Here is a 24,412-nt window from a genome sequence, read left to right as displayed (position 1 = left end):
TGAAAATTTATGTACAGTACAGTAGTTTCTTTCAATATTTATCATATGTTGATTATAATGAGTTGGCTGTGTGTGTGTGTGTGTGTGTACACAGAAAGAACCAAAATATTTCTCAAAAAGCTAAAGATTGTAATGATGCACACTCAAAATTTACTCCTCATACCTAGTGTAACCCAACTTTCTGTAAATTCAAATCCAACTTACTCTGACGAACTGAGCCAGACTAAAGCCAGCCTCTGTTAACCTGTGTGACCAGTCTCATTTCAGAGTCACCTAGCATGGGAGGGTGTTCTGATTGGCTTCAGTGATTTATTAACACCTCTACTTTAATGATTTATTGTGAACATTATAGCCCATACTCATATTTGTTTTTGCTATGGACTATGTTGATTTTAAAACAGTATAGAAAACATACAAGTGATGCAGACAGTTAATTTGAAAGTCATATAGATAACATACAAATTAACCCTCTCGCGCATGATAAGTTTCAGTAAGTTTGCTGGTTCACGATTTTATTCCATCCGCCTCTCCACCAGCCTCCCCGTGTGCCTACGAAAACATGTATTCTTGCCTTATTTTCTCCACCCAAACATATATATATTGCCATAAACACTATCTGTCTATCTGTCTATTGCCAGATGCCTTACTCCCGTTTGGGATAGCCGCAAACAAATCTCTTCCACATCGCCCTGTCCCCCGACGTTTCACTGCCCTGCTCCCAACTCACACCCACCTCTCTCATACAGTATACCTCTCCACTCCATAAAAACTACATCATCTTATTCATCAATATTTGTTGTAGCAAAAAAACACACACACACACACACACACACACACACACACACACAAATAGAAGTACATTAGGCCGATGTGAATAAACATTTTGAAACGTCAATCTCACTTCCCAACATATAGCTCGAACATTTTCCATCATACAAAAAAATTGTTATTAGATGTTTAGAAAGAGAGTTTCATCAGCTTTCTAGTAAAGTTTGCGGCTTTTTGATATGATTTTTAGCTTTTGAGGAAATAGCTAAAAACTAAAAGTAATTTCCTACAGGGAACTGATTTTTTGTTCACAGCACTCTAGCACAAAAGTTTTCTTGTGGAGGTTATGTTTTTATTTCATCATCTTGTGTAGAATTTCATTGGCTCTCTCATGGTATCCACAGATTTTCCATGTGCCTCATAGTTTCTGAGTAAATCGCATAAAATTACTGGGTATCCATGCATGTGCTGCCCTTTAGTGATGCACGCACAGTAACTGTTATATTCCCGCCTATGTAACAACGATTTTGGTCAAAGATGTTACATTGTTATTTCATGTACATACGTAGAATTTTATGCTCTGTATCATAGTTCTTTCAGGAAATCGATACGTCCAATACTTTTCGAGTAAATGGATGATAAAGAACAATATAACTCCTGGTGCGCTGCCAATTTTTCCTGCCTCACCCACACCAACATATGATATTTTACTTGCAAGGTTTATTTTGTTTTATTCAGAGTATACATGTAAAATATCATAAGCCTTTTTATTGTGCTCTCAGAAACTCGACATGACCACTAGTCTTTTTGCTAGCTACTGATACTGAAGCTGTACTTATTTCCATCTTACATGTGTATGTAAAAAACAATACTTATTTGTGTAAAATATAGAAATAGGTCAGTATACGAATCAACAAAATACAGATAACTCACTTCCTCCAGAGGTGTTGAACTGCTGGCAGGACCTGGAGGGGTTTAAAGATGAGGAGTTATGTAGTGTATGTATGTGTGTGTGTGTGTGTGCACTATATATGTATATTTCACACTAAACCATAGACAATAATATCACTATCACAATGATACCATCCCAACCTCCTCCATTATTCCCTTCCCAACTATGGCGTACATGACGCCTGTTCCTTCCCGACTACAGCATATCTGTATGGCGTATGCAACGCCTGCTAAGGTAGGTTAGTTATTTCACTACTAATTCAGGCACTATATGTTTCACTCAGTATAAGCATTGGCTTCTCTGTATAAGTAAAATACATCATTTGGGGCAGGGTGAAGCACAGTAGGAAACCCCAGTTTAACAAGCACAACTCCTGCCCTAGGTCTAACAGCTGATAATAGTGCCAGTGCTCTACAAACAATATATGTATGTTCCATAGACAAAATCACTTCACAATATTGTCACAAACACTATACAATAACGATATTTCAGTTGTTGCTTCTGCCTTGGGTGGGATGGGGAAAACAGAGGGGTTTAAAGGGATGACGGACGGAGCGCTACCTTATGGCCCGTCTGGTGACGAGATACTGTGGATTACTGATATGCACTGCCCCATGCCAGGTCCAACAGTGTTGCCAAGTATTTACTTTGGACGCTAGACTGGCCTGCAAGGATGCGCCAAATTTTGATGCAAATCGGCCAAAAACTTGATTTTGGCAATTATTTTCCTGCTTTGGGACTCAGTTCGCATCTCTGTGCTTTTACCATGAAACACCCAAAGAACGCAAATCGCATCTTTGTGCCTCGGGGGGTTAAGGTGTGTTTTATTCTTCACATTACAACTTATCCTCTTATGTGTTAATGATGGATGATATACAGTATTGATTTTAAGACAATATAGATAATATACAAAAGAATATTAAGGTGTAATTCTTCCTTGACTATCATTCTGCACGTTACAGCTTATCTTTATGTGTATTACTGGTGCAGCCTGTGGTTATTTTAAAGCAGTATACATAACATATGGAAGAACATTAAGGTATAATTTGCAAAATAGATCACTAGGGAAGAGGTGCTACAAAGCCTCCTATATCACATACAGTAGTGTCCATAGATAAACCCCTCTGATCCTAACACACTGTAATTTAATCTATATTGGCTGTGTGTACCCAGTTCAAACCAAACCTACCCTGCCTGAACCTTACCTAAGTCTAACCCAACCTAACTTAATCAAACCAACCCAGCTCAGCTCAAATCAAACCCAACCCAACCCAGTCTAATAAAACTTTGCTTCCTTGTGGTGTGCAGAAAAAAAAGAAACGTGCAGGTGGCAAGAAAACCAACAAGGACAAGGAGCTGGCATCATCACTGATGGTGGCGTGTCTGAAACGTCTGCTGCCAGTGGGACTCAATTTGTTTGCTGGCAGACAGCAGGAGTTGGTCCAGCACTGCAAGGAGAAGTTCTTGGCGGTAAGCACTGTTACCCCTAGATCTGTTGATTTAGTTAGTCTCACACTGTCACTGCCCATCATGTCTTTTAAGTTGCTTCTGGTGCCGGAAAGGGATGCCTTCTTACTTTTTTACTATTCTTTCTCCATTAGAGGTAGAGGTATTGTTTCATAGCCCAGAGAGTGAGAATCTGGTTGTTGCTCTTGTACCCTTATCAGTTTTCCTGCCCATTGAGTTTGCTCTTTTGTATTTCCCATCCCTCTATCTTTAAAGTTCATATGTAAATACTTGCAGTACGCTAATGTGAAGCAAGTAAGTGTGGTTGGTTTTGTCTGTGAGGTGGTGTCATGATTGCAGAGGCTTGAATGGTGAGTGAAAGAGTGTGGCCCTTTTCAGTGTTGACAGTTCTCCCTCCATCAGGTGTTTTCTTGCTCTCTTACACCCTTCATCACTCCATCTTTAAATAGGGAGGGAGGGAGACCAGGAATGTGATAATGATCCTCTCGTAAATTTGTTTGCTCCTCTCTTATACAGAATTACATATAACTGTACAGCACTTTCATTCACATTGTTAATGCAGTGGGCAGTATTGCCAGTGGTACATTGACAGAAATTGATACAACACTTCTTTTGCCTTACAGAAAGTTTCAGAGTCAGGAAACCTGGAGTTTGCCATGATCTAACTGACCCATTCCAACAAGTACGATCTGAGTTACACCATGAACTGGCAACTACTCTATTCCCCATCCTTTGTTCTGTCTGCTCTTTCATATTTTCTGCTTTACTCTGTTTTTGTGTCTCATGAACCCCTCTACTCTGCTGTCTCTCATACCTCCCCAGAAAGTGTCAGAGTCAGAAATTCTGGAGTTTGCCAAGACACAGCTGACCCTCCCTGACAAGTACGACCCGAGTGACTCCATGAACTGGCAGCACACCCTCTACTCCCGTCTGGGTGGGGGTCGGACCCCTCGGGAGTATGATGACGAAAAGAAGTTGATGCCAACTGTTGATGACACCGTTGACCGCATCGTTGCCATGGCCAAAGTCCTCTACGGCCTGCATATTGTGAGTTATGGGCCTCATTGTGTGTTGGTCTTGTTCACGACCTTAATTGGTCATTCATCGTTCCAAAAGTGTTCTGCATCCTCTCATGTTGTGTTCTTCTCCTTTTGTATATCACTTAATGGTCAAAACACATGACAGGCTGCATATTGTGAGTTCCTGTCTGCATCTCTCACCTAAGCCTGTCATGATTATACGGTATCTTCTTGTTCTCTTCTTACTGATCCTGTCCTTAGTGTGTGTTCATGTTTGTTCTCTCCTGTTCTTTTGTATGCCACTTATCACAGTGGACAAAGTGGTGTCTTATACTTGTTCTTTTCCTTTCTCATCCATCTTTTCTGCCTTGCACTTGTCTAATGTGTCCATTCATATTCTGCCCTTGTTGCATCTCTGTGTCTGACACTTTTCCAGCATTGTCATGTCCTGCCTTTCCCCTCATTAACCCACAGTCCCTAATAGCTACAAAGTACTTACCAGGTACAAAGACAGTTTTCTGCTTACTCTGATTCCTTTTAGCTTAACATATTAATCATTCTGTTAAAATTGGCCTAATGTTTCATTCCTTTATTTTATGCCTGACTGCCTCACTTCTGTGTATAGATTTCCCTTGCAACTTTTTCACATTTCCATTCACTATCCATTTTCCACTCTGCATGTTAACTCATTCCTGTATTATATACCTGTATATTTCATTCACATGTTGTTTTCTACTCTGCATATTATTCCTTTATTATATGCCTGACTGACTTACTTCTCAGTGTTTAAATTCCTCTAGCTCTATTGCATACCTTAATTCCCTCTTCTTTCTTCTTTCTTTCCTGTATAACCACCCTGCATGCAAGCACAAAGCATCTCTGTAAATATATGTAGTATATATGCATCTTGGCTTAGGTTTATTGTACGTACTAAGTCCTCTATTACTGAGCAAGACAGTGGACCTCTTGATACATACATTTATATAAGTTATGATATGTTTGCTATGGATATTTTCTTATGATATTTTAATCCATAAATCATGATCTTTCCATCAGAGCATTATGATTCTTTGTTCATTTATTTGGCATGAAGTTTTTGCTTCATATGTATTATAACTCTTATAGTTCACACACCTTAACTTGGCCCATATTTTCATATGTTTGCAGCTTAATTCACACAGCCCATTGGCAGAAATAAAATGCTATGGCTCAGTCTACACTCCATAGCACATTTTGGTGACTGGAATCATAGTGCTACTCTCTTGTTATAAGTAAGCATTAAAGATGGAAAGATGACAATTTTAGGCCAAGTTAAGTGACAAGAGTATAGTTCATACATATGTTGTTTAAACAAATCTCCGCATGCAGGCCATAAATACTCTTTTGGCTTCAAGAGTCTCATGGAAATGGAGGGAGGTGGAGGACAATTTGGAAAAAAGAAAAAAATTTTCAGTCACCTTGAAAAATTGTTAGATGTTAAAAATCTCAATGGTGGCTGTGTTGTTGGGGCCCAGGTTTATTTGAGTGTGAACCTGGGGAAGTGCAAGCCGAAGTTGCTCTTCTGTAGACCACCATCCTCCTTCTGGGAGATAGGGAGGGAGCTGAAGGTTGTATAATCCCGCCTCAACACCCATAAAATTCTCAAGAATCATAATCATGCCTCCACCCAAACCAGTGAGGCTAATTTAAACAGGTTGAGAATCAGGACCACAAATATGGTAAAACTTGAACTTATGCCTCTACCTGCCTCCATCGTGCCTGCCTCCCTGGCTGCCTGGCCCGCAGATCGACCACCCCCAGACATCGAAGGAGGTGTGGCGTTCAGTGGTGTCCATCCAGCGCAAACGTGCAGTCATCGCCTGCTTCCGCCAGACCTCCCTCCACATGATGCCAAGGTACCTGGGGCCCCGAGTTGGAGGTCTGGGAGTTGTGGCCACCGCACCTTGACCTTGTACCCTGGAACAATGCCCAATTTGCACTCTTGGCAGTCTTACCATTTTTCAGGCCTTTTGTGTCCCCCATTTCTCCTCTGTTCCGTACTGTTTTAAATGCTGTATTGTGAAAACTGATAAGGTGAAGGTGTATATAAGTTGCCAGTTTCTGATGGTCATTTATTGGACTGTTTTGGACATCAGTCGTGTGCTGGCATTCGGGAGCTGTTTCCAGGAGTGATCTGATGCATTATAGATGCCCATCAGCATCCAATGAGTGGCCTGAGTGATAGTAATGAATGCAGTATTATTGATGTAGGTAACATTTGTTCATTCCACAACTTAACAAGCATTGCCAATTCTTTTCCAGTTCATGTACTAATAGAGTGGACATAAATGATGATATTGCTCGGTCAAGGTACTGGACTGGAGGGAAGGTTATCAGTACTTGCAAAAAAAAACAGATAAGATAATAATGTCTGTAATATTATTCGCTCCAACTTCAAACCGACATTTCCTATCCTTTAATGTTATGTTATTGGGTGGGACGTATCCTGCCTCTGAAAAGTATTTCAGTACTTTATTAGTGGTAGTTGCAACCTCAGGGTCATCTGAATATGAACCTGATCGACTGGAGGCTGAAGATGCCCTCTTCCCACAGTCCACCATCGTCCTGTCAAGGGAATAGGGAGGGAGTTGAGTTTGTACAATCAGGCTATAGAACCAACCAATTATAACAGTGCCACCAGGTGAAGGCTCTGCTCTCCAGCACCCTCTGAAAAGTGATTAGACAGTGCACATCTTAATTTCAAGCCATCTTTTTTGGCTGGAATAAGGATTGAGGGGTTATGATGATCATGATATACACCTTTGCACTTTCAGTTTTAATAATATGGCTGCAGGTTACATAGTTATGTATAGTATGTTTTATAACCTGTAGACTTGTTGCATCAAAGTGGGCATTGGTCGAGTGTGAAGTTAAATGAAACTGAGTGGGAATGTTTGAGTGTGGTGGTGTTATATGTATACCGCCCTCTCTCTCTCTCTTCCCCATCCTTTGGTAGGGATAATGCATATTCCTTCTGTCTGTTCCCTATTCTCTCACAGTTACTCATTGGCAGCACTAAAAGAATCAATTCCCCAGAGCTTCAAAGAAAGGCACATCTGTTCAGTTTATGGAAAATCGGGGCTTTTATAATGGAGAGGAAAATTTCAGGTAATTGATGCTTGCCTGAGTCAGCCTATTTTTTCACCTAATGCTAGCTGTCCAAGCTGTGTGGGTTTTTGCACAGCATTCAGGTTAAGTCCCCCGTCTCCAAGGTTTTTTGTCAGGACCTCATTCCATGTTTTCCATGGTCTGCCAGCGAGGGATGCCAGTACAAGATGTTATAAAGTCTCACTGTGTAATAGAGCACATCATCCAGCCATATTTCATGCTGTTACACCACACACTGCTATACTTTACACTGCCACACCACACACTACCATACCTTATACTGCCACACCACACATTACCACACCCCACACTGCCACACCACACATTAGTATGCCACACTACCATATCATGCTACCACACCACACCACATCACACACTACACTGTACTGCCAAATCTCTCTCTCTCTCTCTCTCTCTCTCTCTCTCTCTCTCTCTCTCTCTCTCTCTCTCTCTCTCACACACACACACACACACACACACACACACACACACGCCTTCTACTGCACAGGCATTTTTATAACACCTGTTTAATATAAATCTTTGTAGATTATCCAGTTTATCATTGTAAAAGATTGCAGACCTTTAATAAGCCCTCTCCCATTTTTATAAGAGAACTCAGGCATTCTTCCACCCATGCATAAAAAAAAACAAAAAAGTAAGGCAAGAATCAGTCATTGCTTTTTTTCTATATCCGTTCCACTTTTTACTGCCTGTATTAGCTTGCCACTTTGTATTTTTCCCTTCGCTGAATCTGTCGAGTGTATATTTAAGTTCTTTACTTAATCCTTTGACTCTGATGGTGTCTTCCTCATTGTGTTCTTGCCATTTTCACATTTTATTCAGCTTAGGAGAGACTTTTTTTAAACTGGAGGAGTTAGATATAGCCTTCAGTAACTCCTTCACTTCTAGAGGTCTGTCCTAAGTGAAATAAAATTGATGGTTGCAAAAATATAAGAAAAAGAATATCATCAGATTGAAGGGATATCTCCATATATAGATTTACCTTTGCATCTTCCATAGCTGTTCATTCTTGTATAAGCTCTTGTTGCATCTGTAGTGCCCTTTGAAACACTTTCATACATTGTAAGTCTGCATCTCTTGTAGACTTCAAATTCATATATTGACTTTTTGAGATGGCCTGTATATGCTTTGTTAGTGCCCTTTATAGGCTTATATGTAGTTCTGCATTTCACATAGCCTTCATTTTGATACCTAGATTCTTTGAGATGGTTTATATATGCTGTATGGAATGTTTTTGCCACATATAATAAGTGGAATGCTTAGCATTTGTCAACAGTAGCCAGTACTCTTTCAGTTGCAGTTTTCACTGTACAACAAAAAACACAGTTGATATATATATTTTTTCTCTCATTCAAGACAGTGGATATTTTTTCTCTTATCAGATATCAGATTTGGCAATAGGAGAAGTGAAAGGTAATATTATATGGAATTCATATATCATAGATTTTTAAAAACATTTCACTATAGATGCTACATAATTATATGGGGCATCTCAGGAAATGTGTGAGAGGGGCTTCAGGAGGTTATTCTTGGCCTAATATTGTTCAACTATCTCCCTTCCCCGAGGATAGTGGACTGCAGGAGGGGGATGGCTTCAGCCTGCAGTCCACTGGATTCACATTCAGATGAACCAGAGGCTACAGGATTTATTACTACTGCTAACCTAAGAATGACCTCTTGAAGTTTCTCATAAATTTCTTGGGAGAGGATATATATATAGATGTATATTATTGGGTGCTCACATTTTATTCTACCAATTTTTGTGTGTTTGTAGATGTCCTTAACTTGTCTAACATCTTCCGCTGAGGTAAAGAAAGGCCAGAGAAGGAGAGATGGATATTCACTGATATCACAAGAGTACAGAGCATTATTGAGCGGTTTTTAAGTCACTGCGGGATTATTGTAATGCAACATAGCACACTACCACACCATACACTATCACTCTACACCACACGGTCACATCCCACTATACCACACCACACCAGACACAGTCACATCCAATTATACCACACCACACAGTGCCACAGCTCGCGCCACCGTACAAGCCCTTGTCGTACTGTGCATCATAAATTTAATAAGCATTCATTGTTCAGTTGTACATTTGTAGTTTTGGGACAAGTTTGACCAAGATTATTTTTTGACAATGGGTGTTTTGGGTAAATACAGTACAGTATATTCAAATTAGGGGAAAAATTGTTCATTGGTAGGGTATATTTTGGCTTATTGATATTTTGGGGTGAACCAGTGGTGTAATGGTTAGCACATACAGCCTGCATCTGGAAATTCCGTAGATTGAATCCATGGCTGGCTAGAACCGGATAAAGTGTCCCTCTATGCATAGCAGTACACAAGTAAATCTGTTATTTTGTCAATGTACTTGTCTCACCCCATTCTTGGGTGGGAAAGAGTGTTCAAGGTAATGATGATGGTGATAATGATAACAAGGATGATGGGAAAAATGATGATAATGGTATTTTGGATGTTCAGCTGTCCCTCTCTGGCAGCCCCACCCGCCCAGTAGGCTGAAATACCCACCCCCAGCCACCCACTGTCCACACCCCCCCACCTACACCTCCCCATTGTGGGTGTGGTGTGGGCAGGAGGAGTGGCATGTGGGTGGAGTGGTAATCCTCCTTCACCCCCACCCACACCCACCCATCACCCATGCTCTCTTATTCTCAGGGGAAAAGAGCTACAGAGCCATTGAAATAAAGAAGCAACTCAGCATAGAAATTTGTGCTGCATGCATTGCAGATCTGTACAAAAAGGAAAAAAAGTAACATGACAAGAGCAAAGATTTGCTTCCAGTAAACTTGCTTTTGCATTTGAGAAATATATGGCTCTGTGTGCAACATTGAAGCATAACACATGTATCAATATTATGTTAAGAGAGCTCCAGTTGTGTACATCAGTGTGTGTGTGAGTCGGGGTGGTGTGCAGTGAACTAACAGCATGCGCCAACAGGCCTGTGCGCCACAATCATCACGCTCAGGTTGGCGTAAAATCCTCTCCTTCGCCCGCAAGAGAGCTGCCATCGCCTGCCTGCGCTCCGTACCATTCTATAGCTTACGCAGGTAATGTCTTCCTGCCTCAGTGTTATACTTGATAGGAAAGACTTTGGGTTATATTCCAGTAGGTACAGTAGTTGCAATTTAAGACAAAGGGAAGTAACCATGTCAGAATAACACGAGCATTAATTTCTCCCTTTATTATTCACTAACGATGATATTACTCAGCTGCGCGGGAGAAACTAGGTGGGTGCATTTAGGTATTGGATTTCCAGACGACTGCATATGTTTACAACTCGTGCATTGTGCTTTTGTCGGTTGTTGCTAAGGTTTCTTGACCCAGGCTGATCCACATCTGATACCTGCCTGCCTCAGCAGTGTTCCTAGATTGGGCTGTTTCCTGTTAAATTAGACTGGTTTAAAACTTGTTCAGTGGGAAATTCTGGGAGTTTGCAAGTTTGGTGGTTTTGGGCTGGTTTTAAGATTTCCTCAAAATAGACATTGGGCAGTTAGTGTGGAAACCATTTTGGCCTAAGGTGGTGTAGGACAGAAGGAGGAATGGGTTGCAGTGGGGATCTAATGCAGGAATATTGATAAGTGATCTTTATATATAACTTGTAAAAATTTACCATTGGAGCCCAGGCCTGACATGACATAAGTGGTCTTTGCACAAACTTGGTCCAGGTTTTCATCCTCCTGTAGCTTATTTCACAGAGGGCAGGTGCAGAAAAAGACAATACTGTCACTCTACATCCTTTCCATAAGACCTCTTTGTTAGTAGCATATAATTCTCGAGTTATTCTTTATTACATTTCAGCATTCAGGATGGAGAAATGGCAGTTTTAGGCCAAGTTAGTGTAAAAATAGAACAGTGTAGTAGAGCCATCAGTCAGCTCAACAGACAATATTTCATATTTCCTATGCATTTTCCAGATACCGTAGTTCAGTAGCCTAATTCACATGGGTAAGTTAGGGGTATAGATTATTTATTCAGGCCTCAGTGCATTAAGCAGGCATAGTAAAAGGGTCAGTATAGGAGGGTAGGTATAGGCAGCTCGTCTGTATATGAACTGAAATTAGCAGAATACACCATTGTTTTCCCATAGACAACCTTACGTTTATCACTTTGTTTTTCATATTATCTCACCTCAGTCCTTCACTCCCTGTTTTCTTTCCATTCACCTTTGTAAGTGCAAGATTTTTGCTGGGTTTTCACTTTTTGCATAGCTCCTGTTTTGTATTTTTGTTTTCAGGTTTGTATTTTTGAATTTTTGAAGTTTCACCCAGCTAGTTTTTTCCTTCAGTTTTTCAGATTCTTCACTCCACCTCGTTTTGTCTTCCCATCTTTTTAGGGTATGGTAGAAATAATCTGGTGGTTGGTGCAAATGTGGGAACCATAAATATTGTCTAGTGGAATTGGTCCTTGTCACTATGCTACTACTGGACTTGACCCAGATTTCTCTCCTTTAACAACACTGTTCACATAGCTTGATGGCAAAATAAGTTAATGTTGTGTCTCTGCATCCTTTGCATAGTATTTCTACATGATTTGCGTCAAGATTTAATACAGTATTCATTTCTTGCAGTTACCCAGCATTCAAGAATGAAAGATGGCATTTTCAGGCCAAGTTAAAGAGAGCATAAAAATAGCATAGCCAAGTTTAGGCTAAAAGAAATACAGTAGTATGACTCATGAGTCAGTTCTGGCAGGAACTGGTTCAAATCACAAGTAGCATTGAGGAAATTTAAGAACATTTCTAATCCCTGTGTGAGAGCCTTCATGATGGCTTCTGTGAGCATACACCAGTACAGGGTGATCCGTATAGCCTATAAGGGTCTTCCTCCAGTCCGCTGAGTGATTTCTTGTTTGTTACGGGGACAGCTCAGTCTGCATTACCTATAGCGATCCTGCGTAATTTATTCATTTCCTGCTCCCTCTCACACCCACGCCTGCACCAGCAGACTGAACCATCCTCAGAACCTGTAAGATACCACCAAGTGAGCTGATGGAGTATTGTTTACAGACTTCCTTGTATTATGCACCTGCATCTACCACCAGATCACCCTTGGGTGTTTTAAGTACTGTACCCTGCTTTTCCTTCTCACCATTCTTCTTTGTTCCGCTCCCCCACCATCCCCAGTTTATTTGTTTTTGGTGCAGTGTTCCATCTCCATTTTACCCCATCTCCCCCTTGTTCCATATTGGCTGTGTTCCTTTACTCTGTCATTCTGAAAATTTGGCCACATTTCTTTCCGTCCCTCTTACCAATCCAGTAGCCTAATCACCAACATGGCCAGTGCAGGAACAAGGCATTTTATCCCCATTTATTTTTAAGCCTTGATCGTAATTATTTATATTTACAGAAAAAATGTATGGTAGTGACATGTAAGCAAATGGACAGTGGTACTTTTGTCCCTGACCATACATAGGCTATACCTGTATTTTATATTTGTGAAGGGAAAAGCAGTTATAGGAAGGGCAGAAGAAGTATTAAAAGAGATATTAGGTTGCCAGGCATTATATCACAAAGATAATTAGTATCAGTTCTTAAATAATAATAATAATAATAAACATATAAACATAGTTGTCATGTTCTTCAAACAGTTTAATAGTTGTCGTTAACCCTTATGCCTCTGGAAGGTTCCCAGTGGCAAGTAAAATCATGGGATGTTAACTGGTTTGCTCTGGGGACAGTTTTAATTCCTTCTGACTTCTTCCAGTGGCTTATGTTAAACTTATAAGAGGCTTTTTTGAACTGGTGGCATTAGATATAGCCTTCGTTAACCTCTAAAGACTGCAAATTCCTCCCCCTTAGCCCCACATCTGTGAAAAGGGTAGGCCTGTGATCTTTGAACTTTCACCAAGGTAAACAAAATTTTCTTACAGGTTTCAAGAACTTGAATTTACACACCCGAAAATGTATGTTTCACTCTCATATGACTTACGGCTGCCGCAATATCGACCGTCAAAGAACGTCAAAAATAAAAACTGTTACTCCTTGTGTATAGAGGGTGAGAGAGATATTGCACCAAAGTAAATTTTGGTCTTGTAGTTTTAAAGAGCTTGATTTTACACATCAGAAGATGTATTTTTCACTCATATGTCTAATGGTTACTGCAGAATCAACTGAAAAAAAAAAAAATCCTCACTGTGAGCAAGAATGGGACATCCTTGATAAATAAGGAGGAATAGGAAGGTGGAGGGAGTGTGCGGGTATCAGGAGGAGGGGAAAGGGAGGGAATATGTGTGCCACACACACACACACAATATGGTCTAGAGGGAGTACCGGTATGGGGGGTAGTTCAGGTGGGAGGGGACACAGAAGGCAGGATCCAATGGGGCAAAGGGAGGTGGAGGGATGGCTGGGGGGGTGGGGCCCACATCGGGGAGGGGGCCCGATCATGCCTCCCATCACCGTATCTGTTGTTTCCCATTGGCCAGGTCCCATCTACATCATAAAAGAGGCTCTGCTACCTACCACCAGCTTTTGGTAGCCTGTGTACCATCAGTAGCCATAGGACTTTAAGCAACATTTATCATAACCGTCATTCGACAGCCATAGGTCTTTAGGGATTAACCCTCAGTACTAGAGGGCTTTCATTAACTAAGGCTAATAGCTAAAGCTGTCTGGAAGTAGCAAGAAGAAATTTAAAAATAGTCACGGGATTCAAGGTATCAACGGCAAAACAAAAATAGCATTATCCCATATAAACTAATGAGTTATCCAAGGTGTAAGGGTTACCAGTAGAAGCCAGTGAACTAAATCTGAATACACATGCAGTACTGAAAGAAATATAATGTTGTGTGTCATAGTAACAAGCTTTAACCAGAAGCAGAAAACCATTAATCACTTCAGTCTGATGATGTGTGTTTTTTTATACATGTTACTTTCAGGGGTTTTATTTGGCTTAGGAGAGACTTTTTGGCCTGGAGGGCTTACATCTTGAATTTGGATCTCTGTTTTTGTTTTTATTTTCTTTGGAAGGTACAATCTTGTGGGTTTTGGGCCTTTGATTCCTTCTTCCTTGCGTTTAAAAAAAAAAAAAATAATAATAATAATTCATTAACTCCTTCAGCAGTAGCCATCATTCCTGTGCTAAATATAATAATTTTGTGGTAGCAAGAACAAGTGAAGAAAGACCACTGGATTGAAAGAGTTTTCCTTCTGAGTCTGATGACGTATTTACTTATTCTATCTACTACCTTTAGATTTTACTCAGCTGTTGTGTGGCTTCTTATAGTGAAAGGATTAATGAAGGTTTTCACTAACACTCCCATTCGGGCAGTCTGTCCCAAGCTGAATAATATTGTCTGGAGATAGCATGGATACATAAAGCAGCACATCATTCAGGTGAAGGGATTGAGGATGGTTAAAACTGCATAGTATCATAGACTGCTATTAATATCTCTTGTTTGGCTAGCGGGTTTGGGGCAGTGTTTGTTTTGTTTGTCGCTGTGAACTAACCACGGGCACATCAGTCTAACCTCCACGCCTTCTCTTCAAAAAACATATCATACAGGCATCGCGCTGTCAACCTGTTTCTCCGCACCTACCGGGAGTTCTGGCTAGCCGACGAGAATGTGGGGCAGGAGGTTGTCATCGAGGATCTCACCGTAAGTTGCCGTGGGGGTAACACAAGTGGGTTATGGTGGATACACTTGGTTTGGTTAGGTTAGGTTTTGTTACATTTGGTTCGGTCAGGTTAGGTTTTCGTTGGGTTAGGTTTTTTTATACTTTGTGCCACCCAGCTTGTCTGTAGAGTCTCACTCTTGGCAACCATCTGAGACTCATAGAAGGTAAGTCTTTGAGGAATTCATGAGTAAGTATGAACATACTCTGCAACATAGATCACCATTACCAGTATATCAGCAGGAGGAAAATTAACATAGGCAGTTAGGGGCTGCTGTTAGTAGATTATGTGATGTCATGGACAAGTTGGTTGGCACAGGAGTACAGGTTCAGTTAGGTCTGATTAGATTACATTGGGATAGAGAATAAGCTTGGATGGCTATCATGCAGGCATCGGGTGGTCAACCTGTGTCTCCGTACCTACCGAGCTTACTGGCTTTCCGATGAAAACGTGGGGCAAGAAGATGTCATTGAGGACTTAACTGTAAGTTGGATATATGGTCAACCCTCCATGTTCTCAAGAGATATTTTAGGAACTTGGCTGTGAATAGCAAAAATTACAGATAATTGCTGCTGCTCCTCCCCACTTGCATTACCCAAAATATTATCAGGTGTAAGAATCTATGTGTTTAAATTGTATTTTGAGAAGGAACCATCTCAAAAGTACATGTTAAGTACATTTTAAATTAATTTATTTTGAGATGGTTTATTTACCTGCAAATAATTGATGCCACAAACAGCAGACCTGTGAATATGGAGGACTGACTGTACAGTAATAATTAGGACAGTATGAGGTTGGTACTAGTAAACTTTCTCACTCTAAGCATCGTATTATAATTGACCTTGGCCGTTTTATAACAACTCTGAGGGTGATTATATTTGTAAGCTTTCTCACTCTTGCAAGTGGCTTTGGTGATTATGTGATATTTTTAAGAGTGGTAGTTTGTAAGCTTTCTCACTCTAAGGCTCACTGTTGTAAGTGGCTTTAGTGCTTTTGTAATATATTTGAGGGTGTCATCGGTAAGCTCTCTCACTCTGAAACTTGTATTGTAAGTGTATGATGATTTTGTTCCATCTCTTCCTTACTGATTTGTATTGCAAATTACACCTTAACATTGTTGTGTATGCTGCTTATATTGTTTTTAAGATCATTATACTTTTGCAGTAACAACATACAAAAGGATATTGAAGTTTGCAGTAATATGCTTTTGATGCTTTCTGTTTAGCATTAAAAAATTATGGTGCTAGGGTGTAGTGTTTATGTGGTGTTAATGGTGTCAGTGTATTAAGTTATGAAGGCAGCATTGGTAGAATAGGGTATGATGTCAGTGGTGCCAGTGACAGTAGATTGTGGTATGGTGTAGAGTGTGATGTTAAGTTTTAGTGTCAGACATTGATGATTCACTGGGGTACAGTGTGTAGTGTGATGTTGTGGTGTAATGTTAGCTTTGTGTGGTGTCAAACATTGATGATAGATTGGGGATTCGTGTCTGTGGTGTCAAGCAGTGATGGTAGGTTGAGATACAGTGACTGGTGTTAGTATGATGTAAAGTTATGGTAGCAAACTAATGGTAGATAAAGATATGGTGTTAGTGTGGTGTCAGTGTGATGATAATGAGAAAGATGATCATGTTTACAATGGTAATGATGACAGTGACTGATGATGATGAAAAATCATGTCTTTCAGTGATGATGCAAATGATGTTGATAAGAGAGACAGTGATGGTGGCAGTGATGATGATAGATAGATAATGATTGATGAAGATGAGACAAATAGTGATGACTATGACGACGGGTAAAATGTTCTCTCTCGTGCAGCAATCATTTGAGGAGGCAGAAAGCAAGAAAAAAGAAGTGGAAGAGGATGAGGGAAAACCAGACCAACTGACTCAGCTGGTCACAACCTTCAGTCAAAAGGCAACCACAGAACACACAGGAGTTTTGGCCGAAGACCCTCTTTACATGTCCTATGCAGAGATTATGGGTAGGTTTGTCTGGGTATCTGTCATTCTACCATACCCATCTGTCTGCCTGTCTTGTATCTGCTAATTATCCCATCCATTCATTATTTCATCCATCTTTCTTTCTTTTTATCAGAGGGTGTGTCTAGCTCTTTGTTTGTGTCACTATCCATCCTTTTGTCTGCCCATCCATCCGTCTTTGTGTTTATCAGTGTGTTTCTGGTTATCTGATTGTCTGTCTCTCCATCCTTTCATCTGCCCATCCATCCATCCACCTTTCTCATTTGGTTACAACCTTCCATCAAAAAACAGCCACAGAGCACACAGAAATTTGTCTGAATACCCCCTTTATATTTAGGGCCAATGCTGATATTATAGCTAGGTTGGAGAAAGGGGAGGGGGAGGGATTCTGGTGGGAAGCACAAAGGTGTTTCAAAGGCTTTCTTTCTATGGCCTGTGAGTAAGTCAGATTTGGTAACCAGTATATCCATCCATATAGCTCTTCATCGTTATGCCCTTCCAACCATCCATTCGCTCACTTGTTTATTCATCTATCTGTTCTTTCAGCCATTCATCTACCAAACACCTATTCTGCACAATCTGGGCTGAAATTAAAGATGCAGGCTGGGTCTTGTTCAGGGAGAAAATAAGTATTTATGTATTTACTTAGCTTTATTCTAATGTGCCTGTCTGTCTGTGAAGGCAAATCATGCGGAGAGGAAGAGGAGGAAGGAGAAGAAGAAGGAGGAGATGAAGAAGGGGAAACCACCTTACAGGTAGGTTTTATGCTCTGGTGGTCTATACTTTGCTTTGACCTGATGGCACCAGGTCACTCACACTGTTTGAATACTAAGTGATGGGTGCATGCAGTTGGTGATCCATAGTTCTGAGGTAGGACTGTCTTTGTGGTAAATCAGTTCATTTTCACCTGATGGAACCAGATCACTCACTCAACTTGAACACTAAGCTGTAGGGGGCATAAGTATTTGATGTGCCTTGGTTTTGAGATGGAAATGAGCCTCCTTGGTTATTATTGTTGGCTTGTTTTCATCTGATGGAACTGGACTACTCCCTTTACTTGAAAACTAAGTTGTGTTTGCATGAAGTTCAGTGAGGCTTAGTTATGAGTAGGTTTATACTCAAATCAGTCTTCCAGTCTAAGTACACTTGGCCATCAGCTGAGCTGAAAGGGGTTAGGGATCTCTGGGAACAGGTTCCAGGTGGGAAGGGGGAATCCTGACTGAAGTTAATTTGGCCATACTTGAGCTATCTGAGTTAAGCTAGTGATGGCTGTTTACCGTATACATATAGGCCTATATGAGCAGTGAGCATTGACCTGTGTTGTGTTGTTTGTTACATGCTCACTCACGAGGACGCTCCAGAACCATGCAGGACCTCATAGTAGGTGATGATATCTCACTGGCTTAGTCTTTATATTGCACTGTCTTATTATCTGTAATGTCATATTATTAGTCTAGGTGGCTCCCAAGCACTTCTTCCTCAGCCATTTTTTTTCTGCCTATTTCACAGGTTTTATTTTGTGTTAAGAACATATTGTACAGTAGTTTGTAAGTAATTTTTTATTATTATTATTATTAGTGAATGAATGAAAATTATTTACAGCCCTTCCCACTCCTTCATGTATGTAACAGGTCAACTCTGGAACTGTCTCCCTCTATCTGTATTTCCTACTTCCTACAATCTCCAGTCTCTCACATGCAGTGTGTCCAGGCATCTCAAAATGAATGGGTCTTGAATTATTTTTTTAATTTTTTATTTATTTATTTTTTTTAAAGGAATGGTTCGTGGGCTCTTAGCCTTTGGTTCCTTTCTTGCACTAAAAGAAATATACCTCTTCTGAACACTCTAATTAAATGGTATTTGATTTCATTTGGCCATGTGGAGAGGATGGAGAGTGAGAGAGTGATGAAGAGAGTGTATGTGAGTGAAGTGGAGAGGGAGAGGGAGGCCAAGGATGAGATGGAGGGATAGAGTGGAGAGGTATATGAGAAAGGGGGATGTGAGCTGGGAGCAGGGCAATGAAATGGCAGGGGACTGGGCGACGCGACATGGAGGCAATTTGTTTGTGGCCACCCCTTACGGGATTAAGGGGTCTGGCAGTAGATCGATAGATAGATTTCTCTAAATGCATATGGTATAACTTCAGATTCCTATATCAGTCAGATGCTATGGAAAATTTTTAGCAAAGAACAGATGGAGCCCTTAAATAAGACACAGACTCCAGCAGTTCATATTTTCTAATAATTACTAACATCCAATCACCAACCCCACTCCAGGACCAGGAGTTGGAGAAACAGAAGCTGCTGTTCCACCAAGCCAGATTGGCCAACCGTGGTGTGGCAGAGATGGTATTACTGCATGTGTCTGCAGCCAGGGGTCAGCCCAGTGAGATGGTCATGAAGACACTTAGCCTGGGTATTGCCATCCTCAGGGGTGGTAACGTTGACTGTCAGGCTGTGAGTCAACCAGTTTTAAACATCAGTTACCGTATATTTTATCCTGATGTAGGGCAGTGAAACATACATTTCATTTAGTCATGAATTGTTAGTCGCATTCAACTGCTGAATCACGAAACCCGTAAGCTTTTACACCTGAGATATTTCGTGCAAGTTATGCAAGCCATGCTACATGTTTTGAATCGTAACTTAGTGTATGAGGTAAGTTGTACGAGTTAAGTTCACTTGGAATTCCAAGTTTAGTAGCCTACCTCACATATAGTGTGGCTTGAGTAGCATTTGGTGTAATTGGCTTTACTCTCACCCAGCTCCTTCATTCTGACAGTCTTTCTATATTCTGCAGGCCATGTTGAATTACCTAAAAGAGAAGAAGGATGCATCATTCTTCCTGTCCATTGCTGGGCTGATGAACTCATGCTCAGTGTTGGATCTGGATGCCTTTGAGCGTAACACCAAGGCAGAAGGTTTGGGTGTCGGTGCTGATGGCTGTGCTGGCGAGAAAAACATGCACGATGCCGAGTTTACCTGTGCTCTTTTCCGATTCATCCAACTGACTTGTGAAGGTCACAATCTAGGTGAGTTCATCCGGTGGTGTAGTAGGTTAAGTTGCTACAACTGGATGTTGCTCACTAGGGTGTAAATCCAAAAGCTAGTTGGGGATTTACCTATAGTTGACCTTCAGTGCATTGGAATGCAACAGCAGAGGTGGATGTGGCCTAAGAAACTTGGATTACTGTACAGAGTTTTTAGCAACATTGCTGTCGAGCAGTTGGCTATAGTTTATAAGTCATGTGCACTCTCAGCTGGAGTATTGCTCAGCCTCGTGGAGTGGATGTGGGGAGGTTGCGCTAAAGCAGCTAGACAAAATTCAGAACAAAGCTGTTTGAATTGTTAATAACCCTGCTATTATGAATAAACTACCTCCCCTATAGGTAAGAAGGTATGTTGCCTTCCATGCATTATTATAGGTACTTTTATGGCAAATGCTCATTGTGCCACCTCTCCATGCCATCTCCTGTGCTACACAGGCACCTGGTAGCGCTCATGGCACGAATGTTACACTGCCATAAAGCAGAACTTCTGCCTATCAGAAATCTTTTTATTCTCCGAGTTGTTTCCCCCTAGACTTCATCCCACAGCTGTTCAAGTCCAACTGTTACAAATTTTTTATGAATGGAGGACACCAGTAATCTGATGTATGGATTATTTTTTGTATTCATTTTTTTGTTCCTTCCTCTGTCCTGTTATTAAAACAACAACAAGGGTTGGTTGTGACTTGTTGCTCATATAATACTGGATCTGAATGCCTTTGAGTGCAACATCAAAACCAAGTTTACTTGTGCTCTGCTCATATCCATTGAACTTGCTTATAAGTTCCACCAACTGTTGGGATGAAATTAGCTGGTTTTGGCACTTGATTTAGCTTCCAGTCCATAGGAAGTATAAGCTGTACCGTATGCAATCCAAGCATTGGGATACAGTAAGAGGAAGCGTGGTTTCATTTAATATGGTTTGATTTAATGTTAACAACATATCTTCACCCCTCAGACTGGCAGAACTACCTACGTACACAAGCTGGCAACACGACCACCGTCAACGTCATCAACTGCACTGTGGACTACCTACTGAGGCTGCAAGAATCCATCATGGACTTCTACTGGCATTATTCATCAAAGGAAATTATTGACCCCGCTGGAAAGGCTAACTTCTTTAAGGCTATTGGAGTTGCCAGTCAGGTTAGTTTCGGTCATGCAGAGACACTGTTGTAATTTTTTTACCCGGGCCACATTCCTGCTTGGTTATCTAGTGCTCAGAGCAACTGTCCTTAAATGTATTGGACTGGTAGCCTAGCTCTGGCCTCGTATGTTCCATAGCGGGTAGTACTATATAGGACTGGCAACCCAGCTGAGAAGATCTTAGTTTATTAATGTGTTGGAAATCAGCACACAAGGCTGATGATCTGATTTTCCTTATTTGACTTTTGGATGAGGAGGAAGTGGAAAATGTGAGTGCATTTAAGTACTTAGTGCTTGAAAGGGTACAACAGGGAAGAAAGGTTACTGGTTCTTTGAAAGCAGTGATAAGGAACAGGAACAGGGAAGTGAGCATGGAAGTAAAAAAGTTGATGCCTGACAATATTGTGATACCTACTCTAACGTATGGAAGTGGAGCTTGGATCTTGTTGGAAGGACACAAGTCAAGAGTGAAAGCAGTGGAAATGAGTTATTTGAGAGGAGCATGTGGAGTTACATGGAGCGACAGACTAACAAATGAGGAAGTGAAGGAGCACTGTGGTGTGGATGTGGATGTGGATGTGATAGAAAGCATTGAGATGGTTTGGCTATGTGGAGAGACTGGAGAGCAAGAGACTAACGAGGAGAATGTATGTGAGTGAGGTGGAGGGGGGAAGAGAGAGGGGGAGGCTGAAGATGAGATGGAGGGATGGAGTGGAGAGGTATATGAGAGTGGGGTGTGAGCTGGGATCAAGGCAGTGAAGTGGCATTGGAATGGGTGACTTGGAGGTGATTTGTTTGTTGACATGCCTTATGAGACTAAGGCATCTGGCAATAGATATATAGACCTCCAGACTGACTAAACCCTTAATCGAACTCATTGCAGGTGTTCAACACACTAACTGAAGTGATCCAGGGTCCATGTGTGGGCAACCAGCAAACACTGGCACACTCAAGGTTGTGGGATGCTGTGGGTGGTTTCCTGTTCCTCTTTGCTCACATGCAGGACAAATTGAGCAAGCACTCCTCACAGGTGGATCTGCTCAAGGAACTTCTCAACCTGCAAAAGGATATGGTCATTATGATGCTGTCCATGCTTGAGGGTGAGTACTAGTTGTTAGGTGAAGTCAGGTAACATCTGACATTTTCATCTGACTTCATCTGTCTTCACATTCACATGATTTAACATTCATCAGTTACTGATTTCAAACACATCTGTCATACTTTATATAATAAAATTGATCATTAATTGCTAAGTTCTTTGTGCCATCATACTGATTTGGTCTGGGAACTATCACAAGACATTTACTGTACACTGTTCCAGTAGCTGTGAGGCCAGAGCCAAAGCCAGTCTTAGGCCTTGACATCAGTGTGGTAGCAAGGTCGTCAGGCTTCAGTCACCCAAAACCTAAATTCTGGAATCAGCCGTGGTTAGAGCAATCTCACATACCTTCATAGTGATTTGGCCACAGAACTACCATATATAGAGTATTCACACTCTTCTAATGGTTTAACCAAATAGTTATTTATTTTTGGTATCTGCAGATTAATTTACTCAGCATAGGAGAGAATTTACTGCTGGAGTGGCTAGATTTTCCATCATAAAATCTTTCAGTAGGAGGTCATTCCTAAGCTGAAATAACTTGTCTGTAAATAGCAAAAATGAGACTAAAGGTGTTGTGGCTAGTACTAAACTCAGCCCTTGACAGTGTAGCCAGAAGTCAGGGTGATCTCTCATCCCATACGTAGCTATCTATCTATCTATCTATAGCCCGACGCCCTAATCCCGCAAAGGGTGGCCGCAGACAAAACGCCTCCAAGTCACTCTGTCACCCACCATTTGACTCCCCTCCCCCCAACTCACCCCCCCCCCTCCCTCATATACCTCTCAACGTAGCTAATGTATAAAATTTGCAGGTAATGTTGTGAATGGAACTATCGGTAAACAGATGGTGGACACGCTGGTGGAAAGTGCTTCTAATGTGGAGGTAAGTGCTCTGGGGGTTAAGACAGTAACAGTTCTTAATTTTTTTTTATCCAGGTGATGCTTTTTGTATTTGCTACTCGGACAATAATTGTATTTGACCCAAAGTATTGTAGGGGTTGATGAAGGTTATATCCACTACCTGCCATTAAATAACTATCTCCTAACCTTCATAAAATCATCTGGTGGTCGCAGCAGTAGAATATGATGTATATCATCTGAGTGAAATAGGGAACAGTACCAGTTTTTATGAATATAATCTTTAGGGAGAGGAAATCTTAAGAAATGGAGCATCGGGGAATGAGGGCAGCAGGTACGTTGAGGGTGGTAACAAGAAATAGGGAGGTAAGCTTGGAAGTAAAGAAGTACAGTAAGCTCGCCCTGAACACATTCTTGCCGAACGCGCTCGCAGTTATATGCGGTAAGTGCTGGGATACGTATAAGACAACATAAGATTAAAAAACCATTACAAAAACTTGGGGGAAGCAGCCTAGGTATATAGAATAGAGTAGATATGAAAAAACAAAACTATGTAATATTTTTATTTTTTTTTGGCACAATCTTTTGAGGTGTATCTGATCACTGATGTTTAAAAAATAAATAAATAAATAATGCAAAGTTGTTAGCTTGGATGCGATGATGAATTACCCCCAACGCGCCAAGATATCAGCATCTTTTAAGGAACAACAAAAATTAAGGTGTGGGATGATGATGGTGAAGTATGATGATGATGATGATGATTAATTCCCCTTTTTCTTAACTAAGATATTTCAGAAGTTTGCTGAAAGGTGAAAAACAACAGATAAGGTTGGAAGCACCATGGAGTCAGGAGCCAAATTTGCCTTTGTGCTTCTCTTTACCCTTTTGTTTACCACAGATGATTCTCCGTTTCTTCAACCTTTTCTTGAGGCTGAAGGAGGTTACATCATCAGCTGCGTTCCAGGTAGACACACATGGACACATTTATTATCCACACACACACACACACACACACACACACACACACACACACACACACACACACACACATACACACACACACACACATATACACACACACACACACACACACAGAGCACTCATTTTTCATTCAGATGCACACTTACATCCACAGATGCACATATTCCGCCTAATTGCACACATTTGCCCGTATTGTGTCCAAGCAGCTGTCCATCTATCCCAACCTTCTCCCCATCCACTTCCTTCCTTCAGACTATGTGACTGAGTAACTCAGTACGCACTCA

The 24,412-nt window shown here is 41.0% G+C and overlaps 1 protein-coding gene across 3 annotated transcripts in view; it reads left to right on the top strand.

Annotated features, from left to right (window-relative positions):
* RyR (Ryanodine receptor) overlaps positions 1–24,412 on the top strand; it is a 186,570-nt gene that overhangs the window by 129,278 nt on the left and 32,880 nt on the right. For all 3 annotated transcript variants that reach the window (XM_080269467.1, XM_080269466.1, XM_080269465.1), the window contains 11 exons: positions 3,029–3,190; positions 4,010–4,234; positions 5,992–6,101; positions 14,904–14,997; positions 16,832–16,997; positions 17,677–17,750; positions 19,272–19,451; positions 19,795–20,026; positions 21,000–21,187; positions 22,071–22,287; positions 23,102–23,172. In XM_080269467.1, the coding sequence (XP_080125593.1) occupies positions 3,029–3,190; positions 4,010–4,234; positions 5,992–6,101; positions 14,904–14,997; positions 16,832–16,997; positions 17,677–17,750; positions 19,272–19,451; positions 19,795–20,026; positions 21,000–21,187; positions 22,071–22,287; positions 23,102–23,172 (1,719 nt within the window). The remainder of the gene's footprint in view (positions 1–3,028; positions 3,191–4,009; positions 4,235–5,991; positions 6,102–14,903; positions 14,998–16,831; positions 16,998–17,676; positions 17,751–19,271; positions 19,452–19,794; positions 20,027–20,999; positions 21,188–22,070; positions 22,288–23,101; positions 23,173–24,412) is intronic.

The sequence above is a fragment of the Coenobita brevimanus genome, chromosome 33 (assembly GCF_032717465.1).
Source record: "Coenobita brevimanus isolate Jiangsu-jjx chromosome 33, ASM3271746v2, whole genome shotgun sequence".
In the NCBI taxonomy this organism is placed as follows: Eukaryota; Metazoa; Arthropoda; class Malacostraca; order Decapoda; family Coenobitidae; genus Coenobita; species Coenobita brevimanus.
This window is presented reverse-complemented; position numbering and strand designations above follow the sequence as displayed.